Source organism: Maniola hyperantus, chromosome 22, assembly GCF_902806685.2.
Source record: "Maniola hyperantus chromosome 22, iAphHyp1.2, whole genome shotgun sequence".
Lineage (NCBI taxonomy): Eukaryota > Metazoa > Arthropoda > Insecta > Lepidoptera > Nymphalidae > Maniola > Maniola hyperantus.
In genome coordinates, this window is record NC_048557.2 from 7,375,895 (window position 1) to 7,395,402 (window position 19,508).

A 19,508-nucleotide genomic window follows, 5' to 3' on the forward strand; every position below is an offset into this window, starting at 1 on the left:
TTTTTCTAAACTAAACTACACCTTAAACTTACCTATAACTATAATGTTCTGAAAATAATGAAATTATTATTATTCATTTGGCTTTGATGTGCCATATTATTTTCAATAAAAACCTGTATTAGTTTGTATATGAATATAAAATGGACTAGTCTTGTAAGTTGCATACATTTTCAGTGCAAAACATTGCCAATTTGTTATTACTTATTACAGAATAGTTACTATCTTCTTATCTAAATGCATTATGATAAAACATTATACATCAAGTACATATTATTATGGTTGGCAACGATAATTGACAATGCTTGTTTGTGATAGACTAACGTAACCAGATAGGTACCTTGTCCATACTAGTATTATAAATGCGAAAGTGTGACTGTATGTCTGTCTGTCTGCTAGCTTTTCACGGCCCAACAGTTTAATCGATTTTGATGAAATTTGGTACAAAGTTGGCTTACATCCCGGGGAAGGACATAGGCTTCCCGGAAAATCAAAGAGATCCCACGGGATTTTAAAAAACCTAAATCCACGCGGACGAAGTTGCGGTCATCCTCTAGTTAACTATACATTTCAAAAAACTGATCAAGTGTATGTTAGGAACACGCTTAAATTTGTAATCTAAAAACCGGTCAAGTGCTAGTCGGACTCGCACACGAAGGGTTCCGCACTATCGTACAAGAAACCTCAAACCAGTATAATAAAAATTTGCAATGCCGTACCGCGCCATCTTGATGTGATTTAGAAAACTAATTATTTCGGAAACACAAATCTTTAAATGAACAAATCACACATGAATAAATGACACAACTAGCCACGGGGCCCCAAGCCAAGATGGCGGGCCCTGGCCGGAGTAATTCCGGCTAGAAGACCAACACCGGGGTAACGCAAATACCCCACGCCTTTCCCGGGTAAGGAGGCTACGCCTCGAGGCCCGTACCCCCCGCTTGGACTTCGGCCAACCGTCGAAGACCCTGTTGTCGTCGAAATCTTTAATTTTTGTGAAGCAATCACAAATTCACGGTTTTCATTTTTTTTCTTAACTTGTGCTATAAGACATTGCTTTTCATGATTCTAGGTAAACGGGAAGTACCCTATAGGTTATTTGACAGACACGACAGACAGACAGACAACGAAGTGATCCTATAAGTATTCCTTTTTTTCCTTTTGAGGTTCGGAACCCTTAAAACAAAACAAAAAAATAGTAACAAAGTAATCTGAACGTGATTTTGTTATATTCGATTAGGATTTATGACCTCCAGATAAACTCAGTTCTTATCAATGAGGTCTTAGTAATCAGTACCTATCAATATTATTGATCCCTGTGATAAACATGTTGCATTATAATTCTGAAATGTTTACATATTGCCGTAATTAAAGGTTCTAAAACCTGTAATTAGCACCTACCCTTTCAGTACCCTTATTATAAATGCGAAAGTGTGTTTGTTTGTTGGTTTGTTTAAAAAACCCCGGCCACCCCGAATAGGAGAGCGCCGCGCCGTCTTATAGGTAGACCAGAATCGCATGAAAAATACGGAAATGAAATTCCAAAGTTAGCAACACTGTACTCTGTGAATATCCTATGTATATGTATAGACTATATAGTACTCTGTAGTGAATATTGTTACTCAGTGTCTTAGTGAAAATTATTTGTTTTTTAAATACATACATTTCGTGATTATACCGAAAATTTGCCTATGCCTATTTGCTATGAGATTCTGTTCTTACTAACCTAATAACCTAGTAGGTATAGTAAGACTAAGAATGGCTAACTAAGACTCTATATCATTATCACCGCTTTCTACTCAACATACCCTAAACCCTTTTATTTTGTTTGCAGGCAACATAAGCGCGGTGTTCACGTACCGGTGGAAGGGCGAGGAGATCACCCGGCTGGTGGACAACGGCACGAGGGTCATGATCGGCGTCATCAAGGGGCGTACCTACACACACATCAATAGCAACATCAATAAGTTTGTAAAATTATAATTATAATCATTATACATTGATTATAACACTAAAATACCCATAACCGGTATGTATAACCCGTGTCATGTGTATAACCTGTTTTCCGCGAGCGGAATTCCGCGTAACTGCGAAAAAAAGGGTGTAACCAGAACGCTGACAAAAACTAAGACAGGTGATAGTACTGATGGTTATTGATAAGTTGATATGATACCACAAAAAAACCGCGAAAAAATAAATAAAAAATCCTATTATTTTGTAAAAGTTTACGATATATGTATATGTATTGCAAATAAAACATCTGACTGAAGCCAGAGGTCAACGAACGCGATTGAAATTTCGACCTGATGGCGCTACTATTCCTTTTCGGTGAAGGAAAACATCTGCATGGATATCTCGGAGAAACTAAACGAGAATTGATGTCAATATCAAATTGATTACAAGTAATTATGTTGCCTTTTTATATGCAAATTATTTTTATAATATTGTACTTAACTATACCAAACCAGTGGTAAATTAAAACTACCTGACTATTCATAAACACTTGTAAAAAGTTTACATAAATAAAAAAACATTCTATTCTATAACAGCGTTTTTGCACGCATCACACACTGCACGGCACGATTTGCGGTCACGATACACGACACACTGCACACGACGTGACGTTCGTAAATTTTTCCATCGTGTCGATTCTGCAACCACACGGCAGTTGTGGCTTGGTGTTCCGTACCCAAAGGGTAAAACGGAGTGTTACTCAGCTGCGCGATTGCGGTACAATGACAGTTACAATATCACGATCGCAATCATTTGTGATTGGTTGACGCTCGCTCACTATTGGCTACAATGCATTGTTGGAACAAGAATAGCACAAATTCATCCAATCACAACAATTGAGATTGTAAAAATGATTGATGCAGGATTTACGAAATCGCCCTACTGGTGTCTGTCTGTCGTCAGAGTGAGAGAGTCACGGTAAAAACGCCCTTAACTTAATTTATTGTATAATTTTATTAGAGTTTAATGTTTTCGTTTATTTGGCATCCCCTCGCGGATCAGTGCGAGCGAGGCTGGTACTATTTACTCGTACGTACAGTTATATATACACATGTAAATAGCTGGCTTTTACTATACTTACTGTACTTTCTATTAGGGTGCGCGTACTGACCAGAGAGCTCATTCGCTAATTCAGTGTTCGACACCGCTTCGCAGCATCCGAGATCATTTAACATTCATCATGATCAACCCATCGCTGGCTCACTATAGAGCACTGGTCTCCTCTCAGAGTGAGAAGGATTTTGGCCGTAGTCTACCACGCTGGTCATGTGCGGATTGGTAGACTTCACACACCTTTAAGAACATTATGGAGAACTTTTAGGCATGCAGGTTTCCTCACGATGTTTAAGTGGAAAGACGCCAGTTTATTTGAATGCACTATACATTACAAGCGAATGCTCCTGGTCAGTACGTATCCTTAGATATATATCTACTTGCATTATGGTGCTAATCTTACTGTACGCCAATCTTGACAGCTCTTAAAAGGAATGCTGTGCTACTTCTTATCTATTTAGTTTAAATATTTCAGCAAAAATACCTTCAATCTTCATAGTTTTGCTAGAAAATCTTAGGCCAAGCTGGCAATGACTTCCGCAAAACTTGCAGAAATTGACTTACTGCAAGTGACTTGTCAAAGCCTTCTGCAAGAAATTGTGGAAGTTATATGCCAGTGGAGACTTGGCTTTAGGTAGATTTTTCTCTATAAAAAAATATGTATCAATGTGCTAGATACTACTGATTATAAAATCTCTACTGAGTTTGACTAATAATGGTATTCTAATTTCTCATTGAGCTAGGCATCGATGTACCTCCTATGCTCCCGATTGATTTATTTTATTTTATTTAAATGGCAATATGGGCGTAAAACCAACAGATTTTAAATGTATTTAACAACTAAGAAATTTGAATTTATTATTTCCATAAAATAATAGAACAATACTATACAAATATTTTGAAGATTTGTGTTTTATTGAAGTTGAAACTTCTTTAGGCGCGTGGGGTGATTTTGGGATGAGTAAACACTTCGAGGTCGCGTCACCTGTCGGTGTCGCTAATGTTGATAGTGTTCGGAATGCCGATAGATGTAAAAACTAAACTTACGATCTAAAGATTTTAATTTAATGTTATGAAATTTTAATATTTATAATAACGCTCAATTAATTTAAAAATCCAAAAAAAAGCTTATTATTTTATAGTTTTAAGTTTTCCCTTCCGTTGCTTCCGTCCACCCTGACTGCAACTTTTTTATGATTTACCTATTTGAAAATTTAGGTACCTATTTCTAACATTGAGTCCTAACAACAGAAACTAGCCATATTTCTGTTGGCCTTACGCCCAGGTTTGATTTTGCCCATCATATTCTTTATTAACGGCCAATGTAATGTTATTTCAGGACATCGGTTCTGTTCGTGTCGATATCGTTCATAGTGCTGATGGTGATCTCGCTGGCGTGGCTAGTGTTCTACTACATACAACGGTTCCGGTATATACACGCTAAGGATCGAATGTCGGTAAGCAACTCCCTTTTAACAAAGAACAATAATGGGCAGATTACACCTACCGAGCAGTGAAGCGTGACAGTAAAATGTCACTCGGCCGAGACGTATAAACGTATTAACATTTACTTGTGGTAAAGTGTTTATACCAACCGAGTACTCGGCCGAGGACACTGACTCGCCACTGTACTCGTTAGGTGTAATCTTACCATAAGCTTAATTTTGAAGCGACACGATGCGTTACGAGCGGTGCCGCTGCGTCATCCTACATTGAAATCACTGCACCATACCACACGATGCGTTACAATGTCGTGCGGCGCCGCACCGTCCACGCAACAGACTTGGGACCAGAGAGACGAGGCGGGGAGGCGTGGTGCATTGCAACGCCATACCTTTGTCTGTGTGAGCACCCAATACTCAAATTCACAGCGATGCGGCACCGCAACGCACCGGAAACGCATCGTTTGTTCTCAGTCTAATTGGCAACCAAAACAGACAATTAATCTGAATGGTACAATGTGCAGAATGTGTCGTGCACCGCCCACCCTCCCATTGATAAGAAAAAGTAAGCCACCAAGCAGGCATGACGCTCCAGTCAGCTCCACTAACATACATCATCATGATCAACCCATCGCCGGCTCACTACAGAGAACGGGTCTCCTCTCAGAGTGAGAAGGGTTTTGGCCATAGTCTACCACGCTGGCCATGTGCGGATTGGTAGACTTCACACACCTTTGATAACATTATGGAGAACTCTCAGGCATGCAGGTTTCCTCACGATGTTTTCCTTCACCGTTAAAGCAAGTGATATTTAATTACTTACAACGAACATAACTCCGAAAAGTAAGAGGTGCGTGCCCGGGATCGAACCCCCGACCCCCGGGATTAGAAAACCCACTCAACGTAAGTTTCGCTCCAACACCGGAGCATCCTCAGGAAACCTAACTGTGCGCTGGACCACAACAACTGCAACCGCTGGATTCAGGCGGCGCGGCGGCAAGACCTTAGCGTGTGGAAGTCCTTACAAGAGACTGATGTCCAGCTGTGGACGTCTATCGGTTGATGATGATGATCAAAGGATTTTAATCCTAACTGTGAGAAATAGACTCAAAAATATTAATTGAACTAAATGATACCCGCGACTACGTTCGCGTGGATAGAGGTTTTTTAGTCCCGCAGTAACTCTTTGATTGGGATAAAATAAGCTATCTTCATTGCAAATTTCAGCTAAATCCGTCCCGTTTTTGCGTGAAAGGATAACAAACTCACACACATACACACATACACACGTACACATACAAACTTTCGCTTTTTAATATTGAGAGTGGTGATTAATTAAACTAATGGTGGTAAATGTTTAGTTGAATAAACTTCATTTTGTTGTGGAATAATAGAACCAATGTGTATATTTCAGAAAAGATTATGCTGTGCTGCTAAGAAAGCGTTGTCCAAAATACCCGTGAAAAGTTTGAAGACTGATGACAGGGTGAGTAGTCTGATTAGATCAATCATCTATCAAATCAAGATAGGCTCTGACTGCGGATCTCATTCTCAAAGAACTATAGACTCAAAGCCAAATATCTAGACAGAGTCAATGACCGATAAATACCGATAAACTATTCTGTTTATTTGACGGTTTAATCGTAGTTTCGTAGAATTTTATAGTTCTCTTGGTCCAAGATATAAAAAAATCCCAAGCCTCCCAGTGGAACCTCCCACTCGGAGGCTCAAATAAAAAATTGTATTTTATTTAATTTAATTTAATTTAAAATAACTTTATTGTTAATAGATTTACAGAGAGTAAGAATATAGGATACACTTAAAAAACAAAGGGCGACCTTATCACTAAAGTGATCTCTTCCAGGCAACCCATACTTTAAGAACTTATAGAACTGTAAGACGGGGAGTCGCAATGTAGCTATAAATATAATATATATATAAATATATATAGGTATATATAAACACATACACTCTAATAGGTACATACTATAAAATATAATATAATATATACAATATATTATACAATACAATATTATTATTGTATTGTAAAAAAGGCTAGGGTCACGGCCGCCTACCGAACATGCGACCTTTCTTGTCACTTGTTTGTTTATTCTGCAGGAAGTGCAAGGCGACGGCGAGTGCTGCGCGATCTGCATCGAGCCCTACAAGGTGTCGGAGACTCTGCGCTCGCTTCCGTGTCGGTGAGTCACACATACACACGGGCGAGTGCGAGTGACAGGGCGTCCCCCCGCCTCGCACCCCGATTGCCATCTCGTTTTGATAACCTTTTGATACAATATAACTATCATCATCATCATCATCATGATCAACCCATCGCCGGCTCACTACAGAGTACGGGTCTCCTCTCAGAGTGAGAAGGGTTTTGGCGTCATGTGCGGATTGGTAGACTTCACACACCTTTGAGAACATTATGGAGAACTCTCAGGTCTGCAGGTTTCCTCGCGATATTTTCCTTCACCGTTAAAGCAAGTGACTCTTAATTACATACTTAAAACGCACATAACTCCGAAAAGTTCGAGGTGCGTGCCCGTGATCGAACCCCCGACCTCCAGTTAGAAGGCGGTCGTCCTAACCACTGGGCTATCACCAGTGGCGTGCAGCTCATAGAGGCATAAAAGCACTGCTTACCCTCATTGTAATAAATCAATGCTTATTTTTCATTATAACCTGCCATAAAATAAGTTCATACCTAAATGCATACCCTGGCTTGAACTCCTGTGCACGCCACTGGCTATATATACCATTTGTAAAAATGTTTTTCTCCTTGGCAGGCACGACTTCCACAAGAACTGCATCGACCCTTGGTTGCTAGAACACCGGACGTGTCCCATGTGTAAGATGGACATACTCAAGTATTATGGCTTCGTGGTAAGTCAAAACAACTCACAATAAAACTTGTTTGTATAAGAAAAATAATTTTTTTTATCTACTACCTACCTTTACAAAATATTTTTTTCTCGAATTGCAATGTCATTTTAATTAATTTTGGACAGGTTTATTCAAAAATGTTATTAGGTACAGTAAGTTTTTTTTAAACTTTTAGATTATAAACTTTTTTATTTAAATAAACTTTTATAAGTTCTATTGAGCAGTCAATTGAACAAACTTTTACAAAGTTACTTTGAATAGTCAAATGTACAAACCTTTACAAAGTTCCTTTGAATAGTCAAATGTACAAACCTTTACAAGGTTTCTTTGAATAGTCAAATGTACAAACTTTTACAAAGTTCCTTTGAATAGTCAAATGATCAAACTTCTACAAAGTTCCTTTGAAATTCCTAAGTTCATATCGAAAAGAACAAGCAAGAAACTCAGCGGTTGCACTTTTAAGCTTTGAACAATTTGTTCCACAGTTCACGGGCAGTCAGGAGAGCATCCTGCAGTTAGAAGTAGAGGAAGCGCGTACGTCGCTCAGTCCGGGACGCAACCGACACCCGCTCACACTGGTAACCTTTATTTATTTTTATATGCTTTATTGCCCTAAACACAGAATTCAAATAAGTATAGAAGTGGTATAGTGCGTACATTTTGAGATCTCACTCGCCATTTTAACCCTATGTGTCAACTGTCATGTCAAAAATATGATTATAGTTGGCGACAGCTCAAGATGACGATCGGGGTATGCCCCGGTTACTCGCGCTCGCCCGCACCGGGTTAGAGCGGGTATGCGGGGCGTTTCCTTCTAGATTGCCATCTCGACCTGTCGGGTACTATGATTTGAAGGTGAACCGTACCTTTGACATGACAGTTGACAAATAGTCAAAATGGCAAGTGAGATCTCAAACGAATCATAAAACATAAGAGCGTAAGCTTCGGAAATGTCTTGTGAAACTTCAGAGCTCGTTACTGTAAAAATAGATGTATTTGTCTAATGTTATAGTTTAATTGCGTTGCTTTTGCTACTGCGGATAAGGTTTATTTATTTTATTTATGCATCTGTGAGTAGCTAAACATTGGCAAGACGCTATTCCGATTTTAGAAAAACAGTAGATACCATTTCTATTACGTAGTTTAGAATTCTGTGTTTTTAAACTTAAGTTTTAAGTCTATACCACTGCCATACCTCTTCCAGGTTAGTGCGGTGCACCTTAGACTGCATCGCCAGTTAGCGTCAGGTGAGATCGTAACCAAAAAGTTGTACACCCCAATTTGTATAGATTAAAATGTAGGCGCACGCGTTGAGAGAATAGGCTAGGCTTGTCTGATTTGCCTACTTCCACAGTGCAATGTCGTACGGCATCTTATAGTGGAGCAGAGTGGCTGATAGTCAAATTATTTTTAATTGCAGAAAAAACCATTTATAGACTCAGATCACGCCAATTCCATTCGTGAATAGTTTAAAAAGATTAATAATATAGTGTTTGTTAGGCAGAACTTTATAAGCAACAGATCTTTATAAGCAACTAAGTGATACACACAATCAACACATCAGATATCGTCATAAGCTAGTTACAGCATTATATCGTCGGCGCAAAGTGCAAAAGATTTCTATCTTTTGTGAGTTGAGCTATTATAACATGATTCCGAAAAAGTGCTCAGAATTGCCAATGTCTGGTTGTCATGGGCTGTTGGATTATATTTTGCACTTGTGGTATGTTTCCTGTAGTAACTCATGTATGAGTATTTAATTATAGTGTGTAAATATCGGCTCGACCATCTCACCGTCCACGTCTTCACTGTGCGGCGGTCCGAGCTCGACTGACCATAGACTAAAGTAATATATGCGACTGACTGCCTCAGTACGATTACCCCTCCCACGCACACTGCGTGGGGTACAGACTCGAGACGACGTGTCTTGAATGTAGTATATGTGTTAGTATGAATGTAAGTTTGTATGTATTATTTGCCTGTATGCTACATTTCCATTGTCTATTGCAGTTAACCAGCGACAACTCGTACGAGGAGGCCAGCAGCGAGCGCAGCAGTCGCGCCGCGTCGCCCGACCACCTCGTGCCCGCGCGCACCGATCCGCCGCCCGACAGGTAACCATCACCCTTCCTTTATGAATAAAAAAAATAGAAATTTCCTTGAGGTGTAGGTAGAAATACTATCATAAAAATCCATACTTCCATACTAATATTATAAATGCCAAAGTGTGTCTGTCTGTCTGCTAGCCTTTCACGGGCCAACCGTTCAACCGATTTTGACGAAATTTCTTACAGAGATAGCTTGCATCCCGGGGAAGGACATAGGCTACTTTTTATCCCGGAAAATCAAAGAGTTCCCACGGGATTTTTAAAAACCGAAATCCACACGGACGAAGTCGTGGGCATCCTCTAGTTATAAATAATCCAGGTTTATATTATAGTCTAGCTTATGCTCGCGAGTTCGTCCGCGTGGATTACACTCAGTGCTTTCAGTCAACTTTTCCTTTTATATATACTATAGATTCATGGTTTCGCTAAAATATTTTCGTTTGTATTAATTGCAGATCATGCGGCGGGTCACCGACACATAGTCAGAGAGACGAATGTTCCCGCGAGGACGCCGCGTCCGTCAGCTCCCGCTCCTCCCCGCACGACTGAGTCCCTCCCTCGTCCCGCGCGCGCGTCTGTGTGAAGTGACCCTGCAGTGATGTGTTCATACGATCACCACGAAAATACTCACAAAATACAAAAAAAATGACTTCCAGTCAATGGTATTCTATGTGCTAAAGGATTTCATGTGCCGAAAGCCTGACGTTCTGTATGTTTCGCATTATTTTCTTCAAATATGCGAAAGGTGAATCGTAATAGGATTCTACAACCAAGCGGACTTATTTCCCAAATTAGTACAGTAGTACAACTTATACAAGTCGCAACGGTGTTAAATAACTTATCTACAGATTACAGATAGGTTGATTATTGAAATTCAATTGTTAGTAAATATTATCATACAGCGTAAGTTCTGAGGCCATGTAAGTTTTCAAGTAAACGAACGTGACATGTGAGTTTGCGTAAAACTGTCATTTTAGTATAGACGGGCAAACATGATAGTTTGGCAACTCCATACAAAGGAAGATTTACGTAGCTTTCACGTTTTAACGTTAAAGCTTACACGGCTTAAAAAGGAATACATACTAGGAACACTGTTACCAATCGATGCTACGCCACCCATCTTTACACTACTTGTACTCAGTACGTATAAATACGTACGTACGTAATGCGTTTGCATATATCGACAACATTGATAGATATCGAGTGTCGAGGTCAGGTGGTGTGACTTCTGACAAGATGGCATGCTATGACATCTGGTCAAGTGGTGTGGGGGGACGTTTGATAGGGTGGCGTCGCGTGACATTTGGTAGGATGGCATGGCGTGACGTTTGAACGGGTGGCGTTGCGTGACATCTGGTCAAGAGCCGTGGCAAAAATTCGGGCGATGTGAAATCTTTAGTACATAGAATATGATTACTTCCAGTGATACGAGTTATGGTGAATGACAAGTGATATTTTTTAATTAATGAAAACTATTTAGTTACGGACTAGTGTAGATAGGCAAGAACCGCGACTCCGCCTAGTCAACGACTTTCGTGCGGTTGGTGCGTTTTGTGCGTTTCGTGCCGCAGTGTCGCGAAATAGAAAACGCATATTTTCAAAGTGAAATCGTTTTCAGTGCAAAAGTGATCTTCTACAATAATAATATTTTCAACATAATTATATTTTTGATTTTATAGTGTCATGTCAAATTTCTTCATTATTATCGGCAGAAATCTAGAACCAATCTATCTGCAGTGAAATCTATCGATAAGTTACGTTTGCTACGTGTTGTTATTTGTCAAAAAGGTCCTATATTTTTTACCAAATAACAACACTGCTGAGTTACTTTTCGACTGATTACTAATAAATTGATGAAGAATGTAATTTTACTTAAAGTAAAAAAAAAAATAAGTTTGGTTGCTAAATAAATTGATTAAAAAATGTACCTGTCAGGATTAAATTCTTCGTTAATATTGTGTATGGTGTAAACTTTTTTATATTTCTCTTTCTTTCTTGCTTCTTTATTTTTCTTATATTTCTTGTTCTCTTAAATTTTCATGACAGTTAAGAATTTGTAATGTTATTCAGGGTACATTGTTTTTGTCTTCATTATATTCTTTAAAATAAAAATATTAAAATTCTGCAGTATTGGATACTTTTGCATTGATAGCTTTAAAACACAGAGACGGTACGAGAAAATTTATGTAATGTTAACGCTATGTATAGGGCGTACATTTTGAGATTTCACTTGCCATTTTAGCTCTGTGTCAACACTCAACCGTCACGTCAAAAGTACGGGTCACCTTTAAACCGGACTAAAATCGTACTTTTGACATGATAGTTGACACATAGACCTAAAATGGCAAGCGAGATCTCAAAATGTATGCATTATAATGGGTTCTTATTTGGCGCTAGTAGCCTTTTGAAGAGTTTAAAAATGAGATGAATTGGGAGAAGCATTAATTTGATGTTAGAAAATATGTAAATCGATGATGGTTGAAAATGTCTTTTAACTGAATTTTGCGTTGCATATATTTGGGTACAAGAGAGTAGAATGAAATATTTTAAAATAGCTTCATAATTTTAGGCCGCGATTACACCTGGAAATTATTTACTCACGTAAGAAGCTTACGTAATTATTTGACAGCAAATTTACTGTTTACATAAGTACATTCACTGTAAATTAATTATGTAAGCTACTTACGTGAATTAAAATTGCAGGTGTTTCCGCGGCCTTAAGTTTCTTAATATCGTCATTCGTCAGTAATTTCTCACAAATCTGTGAATAAATTAATTGAGAGTTAATTTTGTAACTATTTTGACTGCACTTATTCGCTAGCGCCAACTTAGCACCCGTTTGACAAAAAGCGAAGAATGTATAGACGTAACTGCACTCAAAGAACGCCTATATTTACGAAAAATAATTGGTTTTATATTTCTTTGCGTGCAGTTACCAATAAAATGCCATTATGAAAAATCGAGCCCTCGAAATTGTACTTAAACTTGTTTGGATGATCTCATAAGTATATCCTTAATTTCATTAAAATTTTCATTTGGATGTATGGTACGTTGGTTGTGGTGGCCCTTTTTATTAATTAATAATGTTTTGAGTTAAGGTTGTCCGTCCATCGTTGTTAATAAATACTTGGACAGAGCGGTGACCGTTGAAACACAATAGACGTTAAATTTACATATGTGCCAAAGTTGTATAATGCATACATTTTGAGATCTCACTCGCCATTTTAGGTAATGTTATGTCATGTCAAAAGTACAGTTCACCTTTAAAATAAGGACTAAAATCGTACTTTACACGACAGTTGTGATGATACCTAAATCCTACACTAAGCTGACATGATTAAAAATAATGCTATCCTTTTAGGTAGTGCTCATTTTGAGAAGGATGGCACTAGTTCTAGTCCACTCAATTCAAGTCTTTAGAGCTGATTTTTTTATCGCCAAGTAAACTTTTTGATAAATTTTTAAAATAAAAAAACTATCATAACGTCATTCCGCAGTTAAACATTATGTGGTGATTCAAAAATTGGCTCTTAGTTTGTTTAAGTACTAAACTTAAACAAACTAAGAGTAAAACTAAGTCTAAACTAATACCAAGTCCAACCAAATAATGCGAGTTCTTTTTGAATATACATTATATACATACATTACATATTTATCTACATAACTTTGAAACCAATTTTAAAATGACACTTGATATTTACTAACAATTTTTTTTACTATTTTTCTTACAGAATATATAAATATAACTTGTTTTGATTAATTTTGAGCGGTCACCGTACATTTTAGATTAATAAGTCTTTAACCCAAATAATAATCATTGTGAGATAATTTCGAAAAACAACTGACAAAGAATAGCACTTTTCCTTTTAAAATTACAATTGTTGCCTTATTTGTATTTGTGTGTTACTGCAATAATTTTGTTCTTATGTATGTTTTGTAAGCAGATTTGTAACCAAGGAACATAATATTTACTCTAGGGAGTTTGTAACCCACCTAAATATGGTTTAATTTTCAAATATTTACTTTTTATTTTATCCTACAATTGTTATGTATTTTACACTAAAACTAAAAAAATTTTCTTTATTTTTGTCTTGTTTATATAAACTTGTTTTTTAAGTAATTTTTTTGATGATAGTTTCAGGTACACATTTTGCAATTTTAGAGGAAAAACTGCTTTTTTATGTTTTCCAATAAAATCATGTTTTTTCGCCGTTTTCACTAATAAGTTAGGATTCGAGTCAATGTATAATATGTTGTGACACATATAAGTATTGCGTTACTAGGGCTTCACATGTTCACAACCATCATCAGTGGCTAGTTACATATTATATACAGAGTGTTATATTTATTTGGGACAGTATGTATGTAGACAGAAGCTGGAAGAAATCTCTGTTTAGAGATAAGCATTTCCAATGTAACTTAATTTATTACTACTATGTAACTACAATTTCGGGACATGAAAAATAAAAATAAAACTTAAATAGGTAAATATGTTAAAAATTTAAAAAAACTATAAGTTGTCTTTGTGATTGTGAAATATAAGTTGACCTTTACTGACGTTGGTGATTTCAGCGATTGTTTTTTAAAAGTAAAAAAAAACTATACATTTTCAAAATCACCAAGTTTAGAGCCAGGGTAGGAAATGGCTAACTGATTTTTTTTAAAACTTCAAACAATAGATCGAATGTAATGATATTTTTGGAATGTAATGATATTTTTGGAATTGGCTCTTGAATCCCTTTCATTTATCAAATAAGTTTTTATACAAAAATTTTGTTATTCCATATAAAAAAATTGACGTCCTAACTTTTTGTGGGAAAACTTGCCGAGACGTCATTAAGTTACAGTACCCGGCAGGAAATATTACACATCTTTGTGACCTAAAGAATATGTAGGTATAAAAGAAGTCAAACTCTCCTCATACAACAAACGAAATTGCTCTTTCAATCAGGTTTTGATCACGACTAGAACAAAAAAAAGTATGTACATACTTTAAAAAAGTTTTTCTGTATCACCTTTTTGTAAGATCCCGCCATACTGTCCCGAATAAACAAAACACCCTGAAGACTGTTTAAAATTTCGTGGCTCTTAAAATATTATGGTAGTTAATAAAATCTAGTCTGAATTTAACTATGAATTATATTGCTTTTCCTATGTACCTAAAAGTACCTAGATTTTTTTGGTTCCACTATATGTTGTATACCAAAGTTATAATAATAAACTGGTACTGAAAATGTTTTTGCTGTAGAACTAAAATGTATTTTATAACAAAGGAATAAGGTTGATTTTATACTGACTGGCAAGCTATCCTTTATAACGAAACTTGTGTGATGCATTGCGCACGTCGACATCATTGTTATTGGCTAAACTTCGGTACTTTGAGCCATGGGCAAGAGTGTCGACTGATAGGGATTGCGATCTCATTGCGATTATTGCATTAATAGTTTTGTAATCGGGCCAGTAAAAGTCTAGGCGTCGTTCATTGTGCTATGCATAAATTGGATCAAATTGAAATAGTTAAAAAAATATTCAACTTGAAAGCGTGATAAACATAAGTCTCTGAGTTAAATATATCATTTATAACCTAAGAACTACTTGAATCGCATGCTCTGCCAACAAAGTGAAAATGTATCGCGAGGTAGGAACTAGTGGTTCGAGCTGAGGTCGATTTCTAGTTTTGTTTTTCACAGTACCCTATGGTAAATTTGGCATTTTTTGATAATAAAAATTTCTTTACTTACTCTCTGTAAATCTATTAACAATAAAGTTGTTTTAAATTAAATTAAATTCTTTTTTTGTAAATTGATTGCTACCAAGACACAATCTTACGAGAAAACAACCATTACACGCTGTATGTTATTAATTATTAATTGCAAATTCTAGAATATCTTCTATTGTTGGCTGATGAACTTTGCCATGTCTTAAAGCCTTTTCAGAACCAATTTGTTAGAAGGTTTGAGTTCCTTTTACGCTAATGTCTGTCGCGTACATCAGTCGTATTTGTGACTCTAATGTGCTGATCTGGTTGCCCACAAACTAAATGACAGGTCTAGAAGTCAAGATGCTATGCTTTTGTATTGGGAATGTTGTAAAAGAGATAGCACTATATAATAGGTACAAGTAACTGAGTAGGGCAGGTACGGGAGGGTCACAAGTCCTCTCGCTTCACGATATCGCACCCCTCCCGCACCGCTCCACTACCGCAAGAACCTACTCAGTTGCGTTATGCCTGTAATGTAGTTTAAGACCTGTTTGAGATTGTGTACAGTAAACTTAGTTTAAGATTTTACGCATCGCCAACGTTGATTGCATTTGGGAGTCGAAACACAATAACGTCAAAGTAAAATGGATCGTAAGATCCTTGAATTGAAGTCAAAAATTCAATACCACTGATTTTAATTTCGCATCGTTTCCGCTTGGAGCGCTAGCTGTAGATGTGTAGACAAACTCGAGCTTTAAAACAAGGCAGGTTTAAATGCAGTTTACTATAACGCTAAAATGTTTCGTACTATAAGCAAACAGGACCAATGTACTCGTGACGTATATTAGCGTTGGAGGAATTGAGGTTTAATAAGAAAAAGCGATGTCATTTGTTTCTAACATTATCTTTAAGTTTTATTTTCTAAGTGAGCATTTAAGTTATAAGTAACTTACGGAATACCACTTAAGGTACTTATTATTAAAATAAAAGAATCCATCGGATTTCTTAAATATATTAACAAGGAGACTGGTATGTACTTTATATGTAACAACAGATATCATGTAAAAATATATTTACATTCCCTTCTTAAGATGTTCTAAACAGTACCCCGGGTGTGTACAACATATTGTGTTGAAAATAAACGAAAACCTATACAGTATTGAAATTTGTGTTTTATTGACACCACATTTTAGTCCTATTTTCCTTATTTGACTTAAAAGGTAAACAAATCGGAGAAACCCGCTTTGGCCAGCGCTGTACACATTCTAAAGTTTGATTTTATCTAACTGTATCATTACATTAGTATAGTGCATTCAATATTAACTGGCGTGTTTCCACTTGAGACCGTCATTAGCAATAACAATAGGATTAAGTCGTGGCGGGTGAATACAAAAGTATCAACACTGGTTGGTTTGCAACAAAATAAGGTTGAACCGACTCCTTTGAAAATGAATGGGCTCTTTGAGTGTTTGGTTTATTACCCCTATTGTTTACGTGGCATGCCGAATGTAATCCTATTGTTATTGCTAATGACGGTTTCAAGTGGAAACACGCCAGTTAATATTGAATGCACTATAACAGTGTCATTCATAACAGCTAATGTTCGCGGTAAAAATATTCTATATGCATCGAGCATAGCTAACATCGATTACGCGTGTTTCTGCGGGAAGCGACTTGTTATTTACGTGTTGTCTGTCAAGTCAATATCCTGTAGGTCGATTCCGTAAAACCTGCATCAATCATTATTACAACCGCAATTGTGATTGGCTGAATTTATGGTATTCTTGTTGCAACAATGAATTATAGCCAATAGGGAGTACGCAACCAATCAGAAATGATTGCGATAGTGACATTGTAGCTGTCATTCTAAAGCAAACACGCAGCTGGCGGCTTGGCGGCCACGGTCGAAGTGTTTGTATTCGAGAACCTGCATAGTAATAATTCACACTACGGGATTTAATTAAATTAGTCCGGTCAAAACTGACATTTAAGGTTACAATAATTCGCATAGGGCTAAAAATTGGTACGAATGTTGGGAACACCAAGATGAATTGTGAAAAGTCCCAATCGCAGTCGTAATTTTTAGCCTCTATCTATTATAAGGAGGTTATAAGTTATAGCTGAAGGAAAAACCAATTTTCATTCTATGCCATTTATTTATATTTTTTACCTTTCTATGATCATGATTTGACAATTTCACATCAGTTTAAAATTCTTCTATTAGAGCGTTTACGCACAACATCCGATCCGAATCCGTGAAAATACGTTCCGAAGTAGTCATAGAACTATTTGTATGCTAGCTTGCGCACTATCCGACTTCCGTTATCCGATTTCTCTCCGTCCGTGAGAATACCTCGGACGTGCCTCGGATTCAAATCAGACATATGCCATAGATATGTCAAAGATTTGGGATCAGAGATCGGAATAGTGCGTAGTCACTCTTACAGGATTTTAAATATACATATTTATAAGGTTTCCGAATAATTATTTATTTAATACTGAAACGCTATTTGCTAAAATTGACATAATTTTTTTAAATAGATTTCCATTTTGAGGGAGTTTGTGCACTCATCCGTATTCGGTTCGTATCCGTGATTCTTCGAAGTAGTCGTCATACAAATACGTACTCATTCGATTCGTATTTTTACGGAATCCGTGATTTCACGGATGGGTGCACAAACGCCCTAAGTATAGATTGTTACGGCTATACTCACTTGTTTAGTCGACGTAAGCCCGACTAGTTTCGAACCCATCCGGGGTCCTTTTTCACAGACTCAGCTCGCAACGCGTCGCGGTTGAGTCTGCTACTATAAACTAGTCGGCCTTACGTCATTTAATACGTGAGTATAGCCGTAACAATGTTTACTAATAATAACCACAATATCACTGAAAATGTAAGATTTGATTTTTAATTTACTGTTTAAACATTCAGAGTTCATAAATTATTTATTAGTACATCAATTGCATTGCTAAGTCTTAACCCTAGGCCATGGCTTCAACGCCTCGGCATTATTTATTATTATTATAGTGAGCGCAAAACAAGTGCGTAGTCAAATCTGAAATACGATGCGTTTGACTGCGCATTGTACAAAAACAGATCACAGCTAATCTAATCTAAATCAGTGTACTGTCCCACGTCTGCACAAAGGCCTCCCTCCGATCCTTTCACCATTCCCTATTCCGTGCCTCTTCAGGCACGTAATCGTAATTTATCTAATACATCACGCCAACGTCGCCTCGGCCTACTACGTCACAGCTGTACTTCTACATATCGAATTACAAATTAACTTGCCATTTCTATTTTTTTAATTTCATTGTTAGAACAAAATAATATCATAATAGTAAAAAAAAGTATCAAAATGATTCTTGTATGTTCAACGCTCAAGCACACAGAGACCATTGTAGGTGTGCGTCAATACTTCACCGTTCTACGATCGAGTAGATATTCCAAAGCGGCGCGTCACACCAGAACCCTTCGACATACACTCTACACTCTACACAAAGCACACCACTCGCTGTCTGTTGTACACTTCTTCTCCTCAGCCTTCTCCGGTGGGTCACAGCTAGGCTTGTTTATTTAAATCCTTAGTCTATGATCTAAATACACAAATCACCATGTTGCAACTTCAGGTTGGGACTACCTCTTTTGCACGAACTATAGTTGAAAAAACCACGCGGCCATTCGTACGTGCTTGACATTATTTAGCTAATTACCTTAATCTTAAGACTAAACTTACAAAATATAACAAACGCGACTTTTGCATGTTTTACAGCACGCGGCAGAAAATAATGTACATCGTTTCAGAATGACATTCGGCTTTGTAGAGCGTTGTCTCGGTCACTCATACCTGTAACGTTTTGTCGGTCTCAACGACAGACACAGTGCTCTACAAAAACCGTTCAGTTCTACATCAGTTTGTATGCGTGGAGATATCGGGTTCAATTTCCGGGCAGGAACAATTTGGGAATTTATAATTTCTAAATTGTCTCTGGTCTGGTCTGGTGCGAGGCTTCTTCCGTAGTTAGTTACCACCTTACTGGCAATGCGTGCCGCCCAAGCGAGCTAGAGTTCCAATATAATGCTGTGTAGAATTTATAAGGGACAGGTTTAATAAAACTGCCAATCCCTTTTCAAGTTCCCAAGTAGGCTGCTTCCCTCATAGAGTGCATTATTTACTACCTGAGAGATCGCAGTCGACGACTAACTTGTACTCGATAGTCGCCATTTGAATAGTCGTTCTTGACTTGAACCTTAACCGCAAGACGCGTCGCAATAGCATTTCTTAGGCGTCAGGGGACGCG

At 37.4% G+C, this 19,508-nt stretch overlaps 1 protein-coding gene across 4 annotated transcripts in view; it reads left to right on the top strand.

Annotated features, from left to right (window-relative positions):
* The window catches only part of gol (goliath), a 100,079-nt gene extending 83,708 nt beyond the window's left edge, over positions 1 to 16,371 (top strand). For 2 of the 4 annotated variants that reach the window (XM_034980778.2, XM_069506244.1), the window contains 9 exons: positions 1,835 to 1,967; positions 3,016 to 3,042; positions 4,406 to 4,523; positions 5,923 to 5,994; positions 6,627 to 6,709; positions 7,301 to 7,397; positions 7,883 to 7,975; positions 9,408 to 9,511; positions 9,961 to 16,371. In XM_034980778.2, the coding sequence (XP_034836669.1) occupies positions 1,835 to 1,967; positions 3,016 to 3,042; positions 4,406 to 4,523; positions 5,923 to 5,994; positions 6,627 to 6,709; positions 7,301 to 7,397; positions 7,883 to 7,975; positions 9,408 to 9,511; positions 9,961 to 10,054 (821 nt within the window). In that variant the 3' untranslated portion in view covers positions 10,055 to 16,371. Of the gene's footprint in view, positions 1 to 1,834; positions 1,968 to 3,015; positions 3,043 to 4,405; positions 4,524 to 5,922; positions 5,995 to 6,626; positions 6,710 to 7,300; positions 7,398 to 7,882; positions 7,976 to 8,601; positions 8,645 to 9,407; positions 9,512 to 9,960 lie in introns of all 4 variants that reach the window. The other 2 variants (XM_069506245.1, XM_034980779.2) reach the window with 2 other exon arrangements.
* The last annotated feature ends 3,137 nt before the right edge of the window (positions 16,372 to 19,508 follow it).